Source organism: Triplophysa rosa, linkage group LG8 (assembly GCF_024868665.1).
Source record: "Triplophysa rosa linkage group LG8, Trosa_1v2, whole genome shotgun sequence".
NCBI classification, from domain to species: Eukaryota; Metazoa; Chordata; class Actinopteri; order Cypriniformes; family Nemacheilidae; genus Triplophysa; species Triplophysa rosa.
The window spans coordinates 6,505,573-6,520,517 of record NC_079897.1 but is presented as its reverse complement, the minus strand read 5'-3'; the positions used below and the strand labels follow the sequence as shown (position 1 = coordinate 6,520,517).

At 46.8% G+C, this 14,945-nt stretch overlaps 1 protein-coding gene and 1 non-coding gene across 2 annotated transcripts; both read left to right on the top strand.

Moving 5' to 3' along the window:
• The first annotated feature begins 13,047 nt into the window (after positions 1–13,047).
• mettl6 (methyltransferase 6, methylcytidine) lies at positions 13,048–14,667 on the top strand. The gene is made up of 5 exons (XM_057340425.1): positions 13,048–13,622; positions 13,700–13,834; positions 13,943–14,113; positions 14,207–14,348; positions 14,438–14,667. Exons 1-5 carry the CDS (start codon positions 13,356–13,358, stop codon positions 14,593–14,595), a joined length of 873 nt encoding a protein of 290 aa, XP_057196408.1. The 5' UTR covers positions 13,048–13,355; the 3' UTR covers positions 14,596–14,667.
• Positions 14,668–14,669: 2 nt separating this feature from the next.
• Positions 14,670–14,741, top strand: trnae-cuc (transfer RNA glutamic acid (anticodon CUC)). Its single transcript has one exon. It is a non-coding gene; the product is annotated as a tRNA-Glu (tRNA).
• Positions 14,742–14,945: the final 204 nt, after the last annotated feature.

Genomic DNA, 14,945 nt, shown 5'->3' with positions numbered 1-14,945 from the left:
TGTTTTCTTGTTTATATCCCCATCATGGGTGTTTTGTTTTGTACCTTTGTTTTTTGTCATTAAATATATATATCTGTTAACCCCTGAACTGCTGCCTGCATTTGGGTTCTTCCCTCACACATCGTGACAATTTGAGACTGTACTGTAATGCAAAATAAAAATACATTTTAAGTCTTCAAATTCTTTTCACAAAACCTTTGCTCTGTAGAAAGCATGTCAGTTTAGGTATATCTAAAAGGCACATCTAAAAAAATAGAATATAAGAACTTTCTTATATTCTGGATTTATTACTCATAAAGTGAAGTATTCCAAGAGGTTTTTTGTGTGTGTTTGTTTTAATTCTGATGGCTACAATTTACAGCTCAAAAAAATCCAGTTTTTCAAAAAATAGATGTCTTAAGGGCCTGATCAGACAGAACGCATCTTTTGCTGTGAGACGCGCCTCTTTTGAATTGTTTTCAGTTGGCAGGGAGCGTTTTGCGCGCTGCTTATGCGCACCGGGCACCTCGCGTTTTAGGCGGAGCGCTCTGAGCGCCCTAAGTTGAAAAAAACTCAACTCTGAGCAGAAAAGCGCTTGACGTCATGTGCGCTTTTTTCATTGTCCAATCGAATGAGTGGAGAGGCGGGGCTTCCCTTGTGGCAACGGAAGTTTACAGATGCGTGGAACGCCTGGATACATGGAGGACAAACTTGTTGTGGCTGTTTCGGGTTTCCCGGAGCTCGCGCTATAATTCGGGGGTTACCTAGCAACATAAAATAAACGCTGCGCCTCGCGTTTTCGAACATGAAAAGCGCGTTCTGTGTGATCGCACGCTAAGGCTACTGTCACATTCCTAGAACCAAGCCACTCCAGAACCAGAAACAACATCAGAAGCGTCTCACCTGGGCTAAAGAGAAAAATAACTCGACTGGACTTGCTTAGTGGTCCAAAGTTTTGCATTTAATTTGAAAATCAAAGTCCCAGAGTCTGGAGGAAAAGTGGAGAGGCACAGAATCCAAGTTGATCCAAGTTTCCACAGTCTGTGATGATTTGGGATATCATGTCATCTGCTGGTGTTGGTCCACTGTGCTTTTTAGAGTACTTCATGCTTCCGACTGCTCACAAGCTTCTCGGAGATTCAGATTTCCTTTGCAGCAGGACTTAGCACCTGCCAACAGTGCCAAATCTACTTCTAACCATGATATTACTGTGCTTGATTGGCCAGCCAACTCATCTGACATGAACTCTATAGAATCTATGGTGTATTGACAAGAGGAAGTTTAGAAACATCCGATCAAACAATACAGACGAGCTGAAGGCCACTAACAAAGCAAACTGGGCTTCAATAACACCTCAGCAGTGCCACAGGGTCCATGCAATGCCGCATTGAAGCAGTAATTCGTGCCCCAACCATTGAGTGCATAATTTAACATACTTTGTAGATCTTGAACATTTCTGTTGTGTAAATCATTTTTTGATTCATCTTTGAGAAAGTATTCAAATTTTTTGAGAAATAGGATTTTAACTCTTGAAATATGTCACTTTGTGCGTAATGAATCTAGAATAAGAATGTTTGCTTTTTGTAATTAAATTACAAAAGAGAAAAAACTTCTTCATGATATTCTATTTTTTTTTAGGTGCGCATGTAGTTAGCATTATAAACACTGAATTAAGACCAGTGTTTATAATATTAAACATTTCAGACCTAGTGGAGTAATAACTAATATAAATATGTAATATAAATATATAATATAATATAATGTGTAAAATTTTACAAAACTGAAATATTCAATATAGTAGGCTAAAGCCACATCAAATGTGTACTTAATGGTTGTATTCCAAAAATGATAACATAAAACATATATAAGACAATACAACATTTACTGTGGGTGTCTTTTATTCCACTTTGACTTCTTTCGTTGGCATGTTTCTCTCTAAATGCACTAAAGCAGTTTCACTCCAAAATGGAAAAATTAGTGACTGTTACTAAAAAAATATGGCACCGGTAAGATCGGCTGCCGTCACGACTGCTCCAATCACACTTTGCTTATTTTTGTTTATTTTGTACATCTTTCTGCACTTTATCTTTGACATGGACTACATAACCTACAACAGAGCGACACTTATATCTATTGGCTTAGAATGTACTCACCCAACGCCGTTTTTAACCTCGGATCCAAGCTGGCTGATCCCGAGGAACAACAAAGGATGCGACCCAAAGCGGCGGCCGCGAGAGAAATGAGCCGGCATACGCTAACGGAACAGGCTAAGGGCACGCGCACATCGCACTCCCTTGCATAGCATTCTGTTAGCCAATGTCCAGTCACTGGAGAACAAGCTCGATGACCTCAGGGCCAGGGTCAAGTTCCAGAGAGACATTCGGGACTGCAACCTCCTGTGCTTCACCGAGACATGGCTGAACCCAGGGGTACCAGACCATACATCCAGCCAGCCGAGTTCTTTTCGGTTCACCGCATGGACAGAACAATGCAGTCGGGAAAGACAAGAGGATGAGGAGTGTTTCTGATGGTAAACAACAGCTGGTGCAACCTCTTTCACGCTCGTGCACAGTAAACCTGGAGCTTCTGACTTTAAAATGTCGCCCCTTTTATCTTCCTCAGGAATTCAGCTCGGTCATAGTCAGCACCGTCTACATTCCACCCCAGGCGGACATGGACATCGCTTTATGTGAACTGCATGAGGCGCTTACTTCATATCAAACTCTCCACCGGGATTCTGTGCTCATTTTTGTGGGTGACTTTAACAGTGCCAACCTCAAACGCGCAGTGCCCAACTTTCATCAACATATCACATGCCCCACCAGGGGCGATAGGACACTGGACCACTGCTACACTCAACTTAAGGACAGTTACAAGGCACAATCTCGTCCACCGTTTGGGAAGTCAGATCATGCCGCCAGCTTCCTTATGCCAAAATATAAACAAAGGCTGAAACAGGAAATCTCGCTCTGCTGCCTACAACGCGGGGCTCGTGACCGGGAGTATAGATGAGCACAAAGCTGCATCCTATAATGTGAGCACAGAGCAGTGAAAACAGCAAAGCAACGTTATAGTAAAAAGCTAGAGGCTCTTTCATCAGAGCTCTAAAAACTTGTGGCAAGGACTAAGAACAATGACGGACTACAAAACACCACCCTCCAGGGCAATGAACGCGGACGCTTCACTTGCAAATGAGCTAAACACCTTTTATGCTCGCTTCGAGGCTGCAACTAACGGCGCTAGTGGGTTTCACAACACTGCGTTCATCATCTCTGAGCACGACGTGAGAACAGCCTTCAGGAGAGTGAATACCAGGAAAGCAGCAGGACCAGACGGCATCACAGGTTGGTTACTGAGAGCCTGCGCTGAACAACTAGCTCCGGTATTTACAGAGATTTTCAACCACTCCCTGGAACAGTCTGTAATCCCCTCATGCTTTAAACAGTCCACCATTATTCCTGTCCCAAAGAAACCCCAGCCTGCCTGTCTTAACGACTACTGTCCAGTAGCTCTAACCTCCACTGTGATGAAGTGCTTTGAAAGATTAGTAAGAGACTTCATCGCTTCTTCACTACCTGACACCCTGGACCCATTGCAGTTTGCATATCGTCCTAACCGCTCCACAGAGGATGCAATCGCACACCTCCATCGCACAGCCCTGAGCCATCTGGGCAACAGAAAAGGGAATTACGTTAAAATGCTGTTCGTCGACTACAGTTCAGCATTTAACACCATAATTCCCTCCATACTCACCTTCAAGCTGGAAGTACTGGGACTCAGCCCATCGCTTTGTTGCTGGATCTCCAACTTCCTGACAGACAGACCGCAAGCAGTATGGGTGGGAAAACACGTCTCACTTACCCTCACCCTCAGCACTGGAGCCCCCCAAGGTTGCGTTCAGAGCCCCCTGCTGTACTCACTGTACACATACGACTGTGTAGCCACTTCCAACTCAACCATCATTGTCAAGTTTGCTGATGACACTGTTGTGGTGGGCATGATTTCCAATGATGCGACGGCTTGCCTTGAGGAGATCATTAACCTGGAGACAGATTCTTTGTGTGGCCTTATATTTATTTGCTAATGGTAGCTTTCTATATAACACTGGGGATGCAGAACACGTTAGCAAGGCAACTGTATGCAGAGTGGTAAGAAAAGTGTGCCTCGCTCTCAAGCACTCTTTGCACACTTTTGTTGAGTTTCCTGGCCACAAACCTGTGAGAGCCATCAAAGAGGAGTTTCACATGATTGCAGGTGAATGGTGTACATCTTTCTTAATTAGGCTGATCAAATAAATGTTGCTCTGCTAAGAACGTCTTGCTGCCACCTCTGGAAGTAAGCTAATAATTAAAATGCCCTTTAGGATTTCCCAATGTGATTGGGTGCATTGATGGCACCCATATTCCCATCATCGCTCATTCCCAAAATGAGGCAGATTATGTCAATCGGAAGTCCATCCACAGCGTTAATGTGCAGGTACACTGACATGGCCTAATGTTTCCTAATGTCGAAGACTGTGTCCAAGTACAGTAACTCTAATGTCTTTGTTTGTCACTATGAAGATCATATGTGATGCTGCACACATAATTACAAATGTGGAGGCTAAGTGACCCAGCTCGGTTCATGACTCACGGATATATCGTGAGTCATCTCTGAGCAACAGAATGGGCCAGGGTAAGTAAAAGTATGCACTGAACACATGGTCATGTCTGTCTGTCTGTGGAAAAGCACTAAACAAATGTGACCTTACAGGAGAGACTGATGGCCTTCTGCTAGGTGATAGGGGTTACCCGTGCCAACCTACACTCATAACCCCTTACCCAGAACCTGAGCCAGGCCCCCAGTAGCACTTCAATGTGGCACACAGCAGGACAAGAGCCCTGGTGGAGATGACCATAGGCCTGTTGAAATCACGTCTCCAGTGCCTACGCCACCTCAGGGTGACCCCTGAAAGGGCTTGTGACATCATTGTGGCATGTGTTGTTCTTCATAATATTGCCATTATTAGTGGGGAGCAACACCCTGCCCTACAAATTCAAGACTCTGAGGAAGACATCATACACCCTGGGGATTTCCAGGATGGAAGGGTGGTCAGAGACCTTATATGCCGCAATGTCTTTGGACACTAATAAACCACACCAACACAGGACTGTTAAATAAACTCAATTTATTCACATTTCATTTGGTCTTCTTTAGGTCCTACAAATACAAAAGCAACAGTTATGTTTCCTATAAGGTTGTAAGACTGTTCCATTACTTTGTACACCCTCCTCTAGTTTGTGCCTAAAGAACTCAATTTCCAAATCTGTTTTTAGGATCTGACGGTCCAAGTACACAAGTTCTTTATCTGTCTTGTTTAATGAGATGGAGCTTATATAGCTCCTTAACTGGCAACTGAAAAACACAACACTGAGGTTAGATGTTGGAGTTCTAAAAAAAGTCTGCAGATTTAAACAATGGTGTGACAGGCCGAGCAACGACATGTACACAGGAGTAGCGATGTACAACCCCGGAGGGTAAGTTTATTGATAAACTCCCGGGGGAGACGAAGGAAAAACAGAGGGTAGGGAGCTTCGTCGGTCCGCTGTGGGGATTCAACCACCTTCCAGAGCTCTGGGAGGGATGAGTCGTTGGGCCGGCCTGTCCAGCTGCCGTGGTCGGTGAGGGCGTGGGCGTTCCTGCCGGTCTCTAGTCGTCAGAGCCTGAAACCACAAGCCATAAGGCTTGACGCTTGACGCTTGAGTGAGATCTCTAGCATGGGGAGACGTTGCTCACCTTCCTTCTAACTGGGAACTGGGAACCACCCAGTGGCGGGGTTACCACGTCTGGAGCACTAGGTCCGGTTAGAGCTATGTGGTAGATAACTCAACTGTTACCCGGCCTAAGGGGGCAGGGCTGCTCTGCTCAGGAGTGGAATGCCTATTCTTCACCCAGTTGGGGTAAGAAGGGAGGCGGAATTAGCGCACTGACCCACCTAGAGGGAAGGGGGAAGGCGCTTTCACAGGCGTACGCCCTACCGGTCGCCGTTTCTTACGTGTTGCCCTGCAAGACACGGGCTGACGCCGGATCCACGTGGAGGCTGTAGAACCTCGTGAAGGTGTTGGGCATAGCCCATCCCGCAGCTCTACAGATGTCTGCCAGAGAGGCGCTCTGAGCCAGTGCCCACGAGGAGGCTACACCCCGGGTGGAGTGTGCCCTCACTGCTAATGGGCAGGGGCGATCTTGAGATCGGTATGCCGTAGCGACGGCGTCCACGATCCAGTGCGCCAGTCTCTGTTTGGAGACAGTCCTCCCCTTTTGCTGACCTCCGAAACAGACAAAGAGCTGCTCAGAGCTTCTGAAGCTCTGCGTGCGGTCCGAGTGTAGGCACAGCGGGCATACTGGACACAACATGGATGGGGTTGGGTCTTCCTCCCCAGGGGGAGCGCCTGAAAGTTCACCACCTGGTCCCGTAGGGAGTGGTGGGAACCTTGGGCACGTAGCCAGGCCGTGGTCTCAGGATCACGTGAGAGTCTTCAAGCCCGAATTCTAGGCAATCCGTGGACACAGAGAGTGCTTGTAGGTCCCCTACCCTCTTGATGGGGGCGAGAGCCACCAGGAGGGCTGTCTTCATCGTAAGATGAGGAAGAGTGGCCTCTCCCAGGGGCTCGAAGGGGGGGCCCCTGGAGGCCCGCCAGGACCACTTCAAGGTCCCAAGAGGGTACGGAGAGCGTTCGCACCCCTAAGGAACCTAACGGCCAGGTCGTGCTGTCCTAGAGACTTGCCATCAAGTCTCTACTGTTGGAAGGACAGCACGTTCCCGATCGAGCATCTCTGTGGGTCTTCTCCTCGAGAAGAACACCAGGACAAGAAGAGGCGCCACTTATAGGCGTACAACCGCCTAGTGGCAGGGGCGATAGCCTGGGTGATGGACTCCACCACTGCCGGGGGTAGGCCACTCAGGATCTCCTCGTCCCGTCCAGGGACCAGACATGGAGGTTCCAGAGGTCTGGCCTGGGATGCCATAACGTGCCCTTCCCCTGCGAAAGAAGGTCCTTTATCAGGGGAATCGGCCACGGGGGAGTTGTTGTCAAGAGCATTAGCTCCGAGAACCAAGTCCGGTTGGGCCAATAGGGCGCAACTAGTAACACTTGATGCTCCTCTTCCCTTAATTTGCACAAGACCTGTGCAATGAGGCTCACTGGGGGGAAGGCGTACTTCCGCTTGTCCCACAGCCAGCTGTGCGCTAGGGCATCTGTGCCGAGGGGTCCCTCGGTCAGCGAGTACCAAAGGGGGAAATGGGTGGAGTTCGGGGAGGCAAGCAGGTCCACCTGCGCCTGGCCGAACCGCTCCTATATGAGCCGGACTCTCCACGAGGCGTCGACTGAGGAGAGAGCGCGTCGGCTGTCTGGTTCAGGTCGCCCGGGATATGTGTGGCTCGCAGGGAGCTGATCACCTGCTGACTCCACAGGAGGAGGCGTCGGGCGAGTCGTGTTAACTGCCGTGAGCGAATGCCACCCTGTCGATTGATATACGCCACGGCAGTTGTGCTGTCCGACCGGACCAGCACGTGCTTGCCTTGCACGAGAGGCTGCAGCCTCTTTAGTGCAAGTAGCACAGCCAACAACTCTAGGCAGTTGATATGCCAACACAGACGGGGGCCCGTCCACCGCCCCGACACTGCGTGCCCGTTGCACACTGCATCCCAACCCTGCAGGGAGGCATCCGTTGTCACCATGACGTACCTTGAGACCTGCCCTAGGGAGACCCCAGTCCGCAAAAAGGTCATTGAAGACCACGGGGTTAGGGTGCGTCGGCAGAGAGGCGTGATAACCATATGCCTGCTGCCGGTGTGCCACGCTCTCCAGGGAACCCGACTCTGTAGCCAGTGTTGGAGTGGTCGCATGTGCATCAACCCGAGGGGGACCACCCCCGCCGAGACGCCATGTGCCCCAGGAGCCTCTGAAATAGTTTCAGGGCGACCGCTGGCTGCTTGAAGATATTCAGGCAGTTCAGCACTGACTGTGCACGCTTGGTAGTTAACCGTGCTGTCATGGAGACAGAGTCGAGTTCCATACTGAGAAAGAGGATGCTCTGCACGGGGGAGAGCTTGCTCTTTTCCGGGTTGACTTGTAGCCCCAAACGATCTAGATGCCGGAGCACCAGGTCCCTGTGTGTACACAACAGATCTCGCGAGTGTGCCAAGATGAGCCAGTCGTCGAGATAGTTCAGTACGCACACACCTCTTTCCCTGAGGGGAAGGAGGGCGGCTTCCACAATCTTTGTAAAGACACGTGGAGACAGGGACAGACCGAAGGGGAGGACCCTGTACTGATATGCCCGCCCCTCGAAGCGAACCGTAGGAACGGCCGATGCCGAGGGAGAATCGAGACATGAAAGTATGCGTCCTTCAGGTCGATTGCCATGAACCAATCCTGACATCTGACAGACATCAGGATGCGCCTCTGCGTGATCATCCTGGATGGCAGCTTGTGTAGGTGCTTGTTCAGGGCACGCAGATCTAGGATGGGGCGCAACCCCCCGGCTTTCTTGGGTACAATGAAGTACAGGTTGCAAAACCCGCTGGACATCTCGGCTGAAGGGACGGGCTCGATCGCTCCCTTCGCCAGAAGGGTGGCGACCTCGGCCCGAAGCACGGGCGCATCCCTGCCTCTGACTGAGGTTGAGAGGATGCCCCGAAACTTGGGCGGGCGTCTGGCGAACTGGATCAGTATCACCAAACAGCCCCCCCCCTTGCGAGATGGGTGCGTCGAGAAAGCGGACCTTCTCGGCGTTACTCATCTGTGCAAGGTTTGACCAGAGGTGTCTCTCATGGACCACAAGTGTGGACATCGCCCGATCCATGGCCCGCGTGGTCACCTTGGTGTCGTGCCACCACCACAAGTCGGTGGTGGCGCGGAGTTCCTGCATAAGCACTGAGTCGGTCTTACCCTCGTGGAGCTCTCTCAACGCCTTGGCCTGCCTGCAGGATGGCCATAGCGTGGAGAGAGGAGGCAGCTTGGCCCGCAGCAATGTAAGCCCTCGACACCAGGGATGCCGAAACCCTCCTTGGACGGGAGTCTAGGTCGAGCCCCCCAGGTGGCCGCTGCCTGCGGGCACAAGTGCACCGCAGCGGCACACTCCACCTGGGGGACATCGACGCATCCTCTAGCTGCCTCACCGTCGAGGGAAGAGAGGGCGACAGAACTTGTTTGACATGGACGCGCCGGAAAGGGGGCATTCCAGGTCTTACTAAGTTCCTCATGCACTTCCTGTAAACACAGCACTGGGGGCGGGTGCGGCTTGGAGCCGTGCTCAAACCCGAGGCACCATGTATCCAGCCACGAGTACTGGGAGAGGCAGTGCGGGCACTGCAACCCAACGCTCACGGCGGCCCGGGAAAGCATGGCTGACATTTCAACGTCCGCTTCTTCCTGGGCTCGACCCCCCGAGGGAGGGTGGTAGTACATCACCCCCCGATGCTGCAAGGGACATCTCATCATCATCACGCACCGTGTCTGAATACGTGGTTGAGGAACAAGATGGTGGGACCGTCTCCTGAGGAACGGTCAGACGAGCGAGACGAGGTGCGAACGGTCCGTGAGCCAGTGGCTGACGGATTAACGCTCACAGTAATCATCATATCACCCTCGCTGGTCGCCGTAGCCACTGCCGTCACGGAACGGGAGGCAGACGGGGTGGTGGCTGAGCCCCGTGGGAACACAGCCACCCATGAACGCCACCCGTGAATCGTCAACTGCCCGCAGTGCGGGCAGGACGTATCCACAACGTTTGCCCCAGCGTGCTGGAAGCAGACATCATGTCCGTCCCCCTCCTCGATGAGTGTGTTGCACCCACAAGAACAGCGGGACATGCCACGCTGGAGAAATTTGCTCTTTTAGAGAAAAAGCTTGAACACTTCTGGCACTGCTGAGACGCCCAGGGGAAGTCGCCGCAGGAAGGGACAGTCCGCTGCACCATGTCGTAGGATTCCAGCAGTAATTCGGCGTAGAGTTGAAGTCTCGAAGTCGATCATGTGTGAAGGCTCTGAAGAAAAAAAAGGTGAATGAATGCAGCGCGCCGTCTCCCTTTTATACCCGGATATCGGGGGGCGGAATCCGGCATGCAAATTTCATTCTCCAATTTCATTGGCCTTTTCTAAACTAGTCAGAAGTTGATAGGTTCTCAAGAGCGAACCCCATCTGTCGGCCCAACACAACGTCGATAGACCGACAGAAAGCGAACTCTCTTGTCTGTTTCCCACCACAACTCAATCCAAACTCTCGAGATCAGATTGAGAGATGTAGTCTTCACTTCGTAGCATGCACTGCTGCGGCTCTTTCTTGTCCAGCAGCGCACACTTTATTTACTTTAAACGGATGTGATAGTTTTATCTTGTACAGCTAGTACAGACACTTTGTGACATTAGCGAATTAGCGGCTAACATCTTTAACGCTTCACAACACTAGTACTTTAACTTTATACTTTGCCTTACGTGATTTAAATAAAGAAATAGGCTATGCGAGAATGCGCTTTCGTACTGAACTCGCCGAGGTAGAGAGAAGGAAAGAGATCGCATTTAGAACTATCTTTCACTCTATGACAGATCAACTTTGCAGTTAATCCGCGGGTCACAAGCATCGGATCACTGCGGTCAAGCCAGCCGCCACTCCGAAATGAGTGGTCAATCTAGCCGCCCCTATATTTCACGGTCCGCGCATACACTTGCTATTACGGTAAGGCCATCAGAGTACTGCTCTAAAATAAACAAGTGATCTCTTCCGGCGCAGGCGAAATCACATTCATTAATTCTGTCAGTCTGTCGGTCTATTTGTCTGGAAAAATAAATACTTTTACAGGCTAATTTCACCTGAAAATGATGTACACCCCACAGCCTGTCACTGCATGATATGCTGAATTCAAAATAAAAGCCCTCCAACACTCATCTTTAAAGATTTAACTAAAAAGTTTTAACTTAAAGTTATTTTTAACTGAACATGACTTTAAACACATTACTTGTATTATCTTGGAGCTATTGCGATATGAACATAATTTGTTGCCAGATGTTTCTCAGTGAGTCATAGCTCCCTCTGGCTGATTAAAGTATATTTTTTTATTGTAACATTGAAACATGCATTTTCTGTAAAGCTGCTTTGAAAGTATTTGCATTTTATAATTGGCTAAACCATTAAGACAGTTAACCTGGGATTTCCTGCAATAAAACCATGATGTCATGTTGCCATCAAATCATGTTTCTTTTTACAAACTAAGCTAAGGTTTTGATATAAAGGTTCTACTATAGTAATATGTGTAATAGTGCTGTGGTAAGTTTTTGAAAACCATGGGAAAAGTTTATAATATGGATGCTGTAGTAAGGCCATGGATATTTTTGGATTTTCTGTGGTTGTACTACAACTATCAAAGTTATTATTATTGTAATAAAACTGGTTGATTTTGTATTTACAATGGTCTTACTGGAAAATGCTGTAAAAAACATGGATAACTTTTCGTATGGGTACAAATAAATGTTATCTGAACGCTTCTATTTGTGTAACGTCGGTTAAAAGCATTTGATAAATGTAATACATTTGTGTATTTGATCTGTTAAAATATTTATAAATTTGCAGTTGCTATTGAACATTGTTTTTGATCTATTCTTGTGTTTAAGGACATTTTGGTTTGCGTGATTGAACTATTATGAACCACGGACAAACCGTGGACCGCCTGCAAACATTACTGATAAACCAGCGGCTCAGCAGCGGACCACTGGCAGAAATATGGCGGCTGCTACTGGTGGACCACTGGAAAAATGATGAGCAAAAATCTGGTGCCGGTGGTCCCCCACTGGTCCGCCGGCCATATGTTAGCTGGGCAGAAACAAAACAGAGCATCGTCGCCGGAGGGACCAGAGCAGAGACAATGGAACAGTATAGAGGCATACTACTCCTCAATTCTCCCCTGCATTTCTTTCCCTCTATAGTCCATGTCACCCCTTACCCTCTTAACCTCTCACGGAGGGGTGTTTGCTGCTACCTGTATAATTTAAACGTATACTGTTTATGCACAAGAGAGAGGGGCCACTTGTCATCCACACCATTGCAGATAGCGAGGACAGCCTTTAAGCTTCTCTCCTAAGAGGGCACGCCTCACTCCCTCAGACCTGGTATGGTGCTGGACCGAGTATGAACTGTATATTGTGGAGTGAGGCATTCAAATAAATGCAGTCCAGATTGGTGGAATGGGTTTTTAAATGGGGTCCAGGTACAGCGCTGTGTCATGGTTTGAATGTAGGTTTTTGAGACATTAAGTAGAGTTGTTGTATAAACGTCTTTTTTGGCTAAATAAATAAAAAATGAGTATACTGCCACTGTGGACATTGACTGCCGTCGAAGACCATGACTGCATGTTGATTGGTGTAAAAATTGACCAGGCTGAATGAAGAACTGGCTTTCTTAATACTGGATGAGCAACAACACTCTCGCCGCAACATTTTATTAATGTTTTTCTCAGAACAAAGTGTTGATTTGCCTGTCTATATAAACAGGATCTTTGCTTTTCCTGAAGCCATGTGACCAGAAATCAAAAGCACCTGTATGTCAAATAAACAATACCGTGTTTGTATTTGTTTGTAGTGTCTTGTTTTACTAACGAGGGTAAATGTTTATTGGTGACAAACCAATAGATCTGTATACGTTATGTGATACATGACACTATTCTGTGATGAAACAAAGTTGCAATTTTAATTTTGGAAAATATAAGGACAGTAAGATATACATAGACTGTAATATAACAAACTCCATAGTCATCTCTAATTTATCCAACTTTTTTTACATTAAAAGGTATGTTGTCTTCTTCCAATATCTTGAGCTATCTGATTAAAATACTGTCAGAATTATGGAGTTGGTGCAGAGGCCAGTCATTCATTACAATTAACGCAAAGTATTTAATGTTTAATAGGCTATATGCTTTGATGCTTAAGATTTTTTACTAGATGTTCAACAAAATCAACAATCGTCAATGAAGTTTATCCTCCAATCCAGTAGTAGGCGGTAATGGCGATTGCGTTCGCATTTACATTAGCACAAAGAAGATAGATCCGAGCCCGAATGGCAAGCGTAATGTTTTCACACCACCTGGGTGTTTTATATAATATAAATAATGCGTCCACAGTATTTTTACATTTAATATTTTATTATGAGAGCTAATAAGCGTGTAGTTTAGATACATTTAGGTGCCGTACAACGTCTTCAAGGTGTGTTTTATTATGCGCCATTTAGTTTAATAGAACGTGTTTTACAGTTTAACTTGCTGTGACCTTTATATTTGGATAACGTGTACACCTAAGGTTTTAACTAGTTGTCTTATATTATTCAAAACAAGAAGGGGCTAAAACAAACATGTCAGTGACGGGTGAGTTGGACAATGTTAAATCCAGCGGCTGTTTTCCCAATCACGCCACTAATCTAAACGAAAGGACACTGACACCAGAAGAGATGGAGAAACTCAAGAACGACAGAGCCGTGGTGTCAAACTTCAAACAGAAGAAACTCGAAACAGATGCTCAGAAAAATTGGGACTTGTTTTATAAAAGGAATACAACTAACTTTTTCAAAGACAGGCACTGGACTACCCGAGAGTTTGATGAATTAAAAAACTGCAGACAGGTAAGTAAGAATGTGTTTACTGTAATGAAGCGTCAGTCTTTAATTTGCTTCAATCTGATCGTTTTTTATTCTTTCAGTCTGATGGGCAGAAATTGGTGTTGTTGGAAGCTGGTTGTGGAGTTGGAAACTGCATTTTTCCACTTTTGGAAGAGGATCTTAACATCTTCATATATGCCTGTGACTTCTCTTCGCGGGCTGTTGAGTTTGTGAAGGTAAATGTTTACAAACCTTTGTTTAATCTCACATCAAAACCCACTTTTGTCAATTAATCAGAACACTTAAAGCGTGAATTAAAAGGCTTATTTTTACTGTTGTTGCAGCAAAATTCCTTGTATTGCCCAGAGCGATGCCTTGCTTTTCAATGTGACCTGACTAAGGATGATCTGCAGACCACCATACAAGCAGAGACAGTGGATGTGGCTACTTTAATATTTGTCTTGTCTGCAATTCACCCTGACAAGATGCAGCAATCCATAGAAAATATTTTTAGGGTAATGCTTGATTGTAATTTCTGTATGTTGTTTTCCCATGGTTTATGTTTATGTTAATGCTCTGTTAATATTCCATTTAATATCTGAACTCAGGTATTAAAACCAGGAGGTGTTGTCCTCTTCCGAGACTATGGACTGTATGATCATGCAATGCTGAGGTTTAAGTCTGGAAACAAGCTGGGTGAGAATTTCTATGTGAGGCAGGATGGGACTCGTTCCTTTTTCTTCTCTAGAGGTCAGTGAAGCCGTCGTTTTAACATCTGGCTGGTTTAGTGCTTTTAATTAATGCTTTAAATACATTCATTTTGTCTGTTTTTCTTTTAGAGCACCTGGGCAGTTTGTTCCAGCAGGCAGGATTTGAGGCTGCTATGAATGAGTATGTGCTGAGGGAAACGGTGAATAAAAAGGAGGGACTGTGTGTTCCTCGAGTGTTCCTGCAGAGTAAATTTTGCAAACCTGCTCCTTCACAATCTATAAGCTAATAAAAAGGCTTCACATGTACCATTTATATATTATATTTCTGTTTCACAATAAAAGTGACAAAAGTGAAACAGCTTCCCTGGTGGTCTAGTGGTTAGGATTCGGCGCTCTCACCGCCGCGGCCCGGGTTCGATTCCCGGTCAGGGAACACCACTTTTTTTTTTTTTTTTTTTTCTGTGAACTTTATAAAGTTGTAGACGAGGAGATCTTATATCTTAAAATGTCGGAGATTTAATTACAAGGTATCACTGTGGAACAACTATTCACAGAATAACGATACAATGTACACATACACACTGTATAATTTAACAGTTAAAGGCGCAGTTCTTAATTAACAGCGGCCACTAGCATT

Bases quoted from the DNA above. Each gene is read 5' to 3' on its own strand.
- mettl6 (XM_057340425.1), top strand. From the start codon at position 13,356: ATGTCAGTGACGGGTGAGTTGGACAATGTTAAATCCAGCGGCTGTTTT. The intron at 13,835-13,942 runs GTAAATGTTTAC...CTGTTGTTGCAG, and splicing joins GGGCTGTTGAGTTTGTGAAG to CAAAATTCCTTGTATTGCCC. The intron at 14,114-14,206 runs GTAATGCTTGAT...ATCTGAACTCAG, and splicing joins CCATAGAAAATATTTTTAGG to GTATTAAAACCAGGAGGTGT.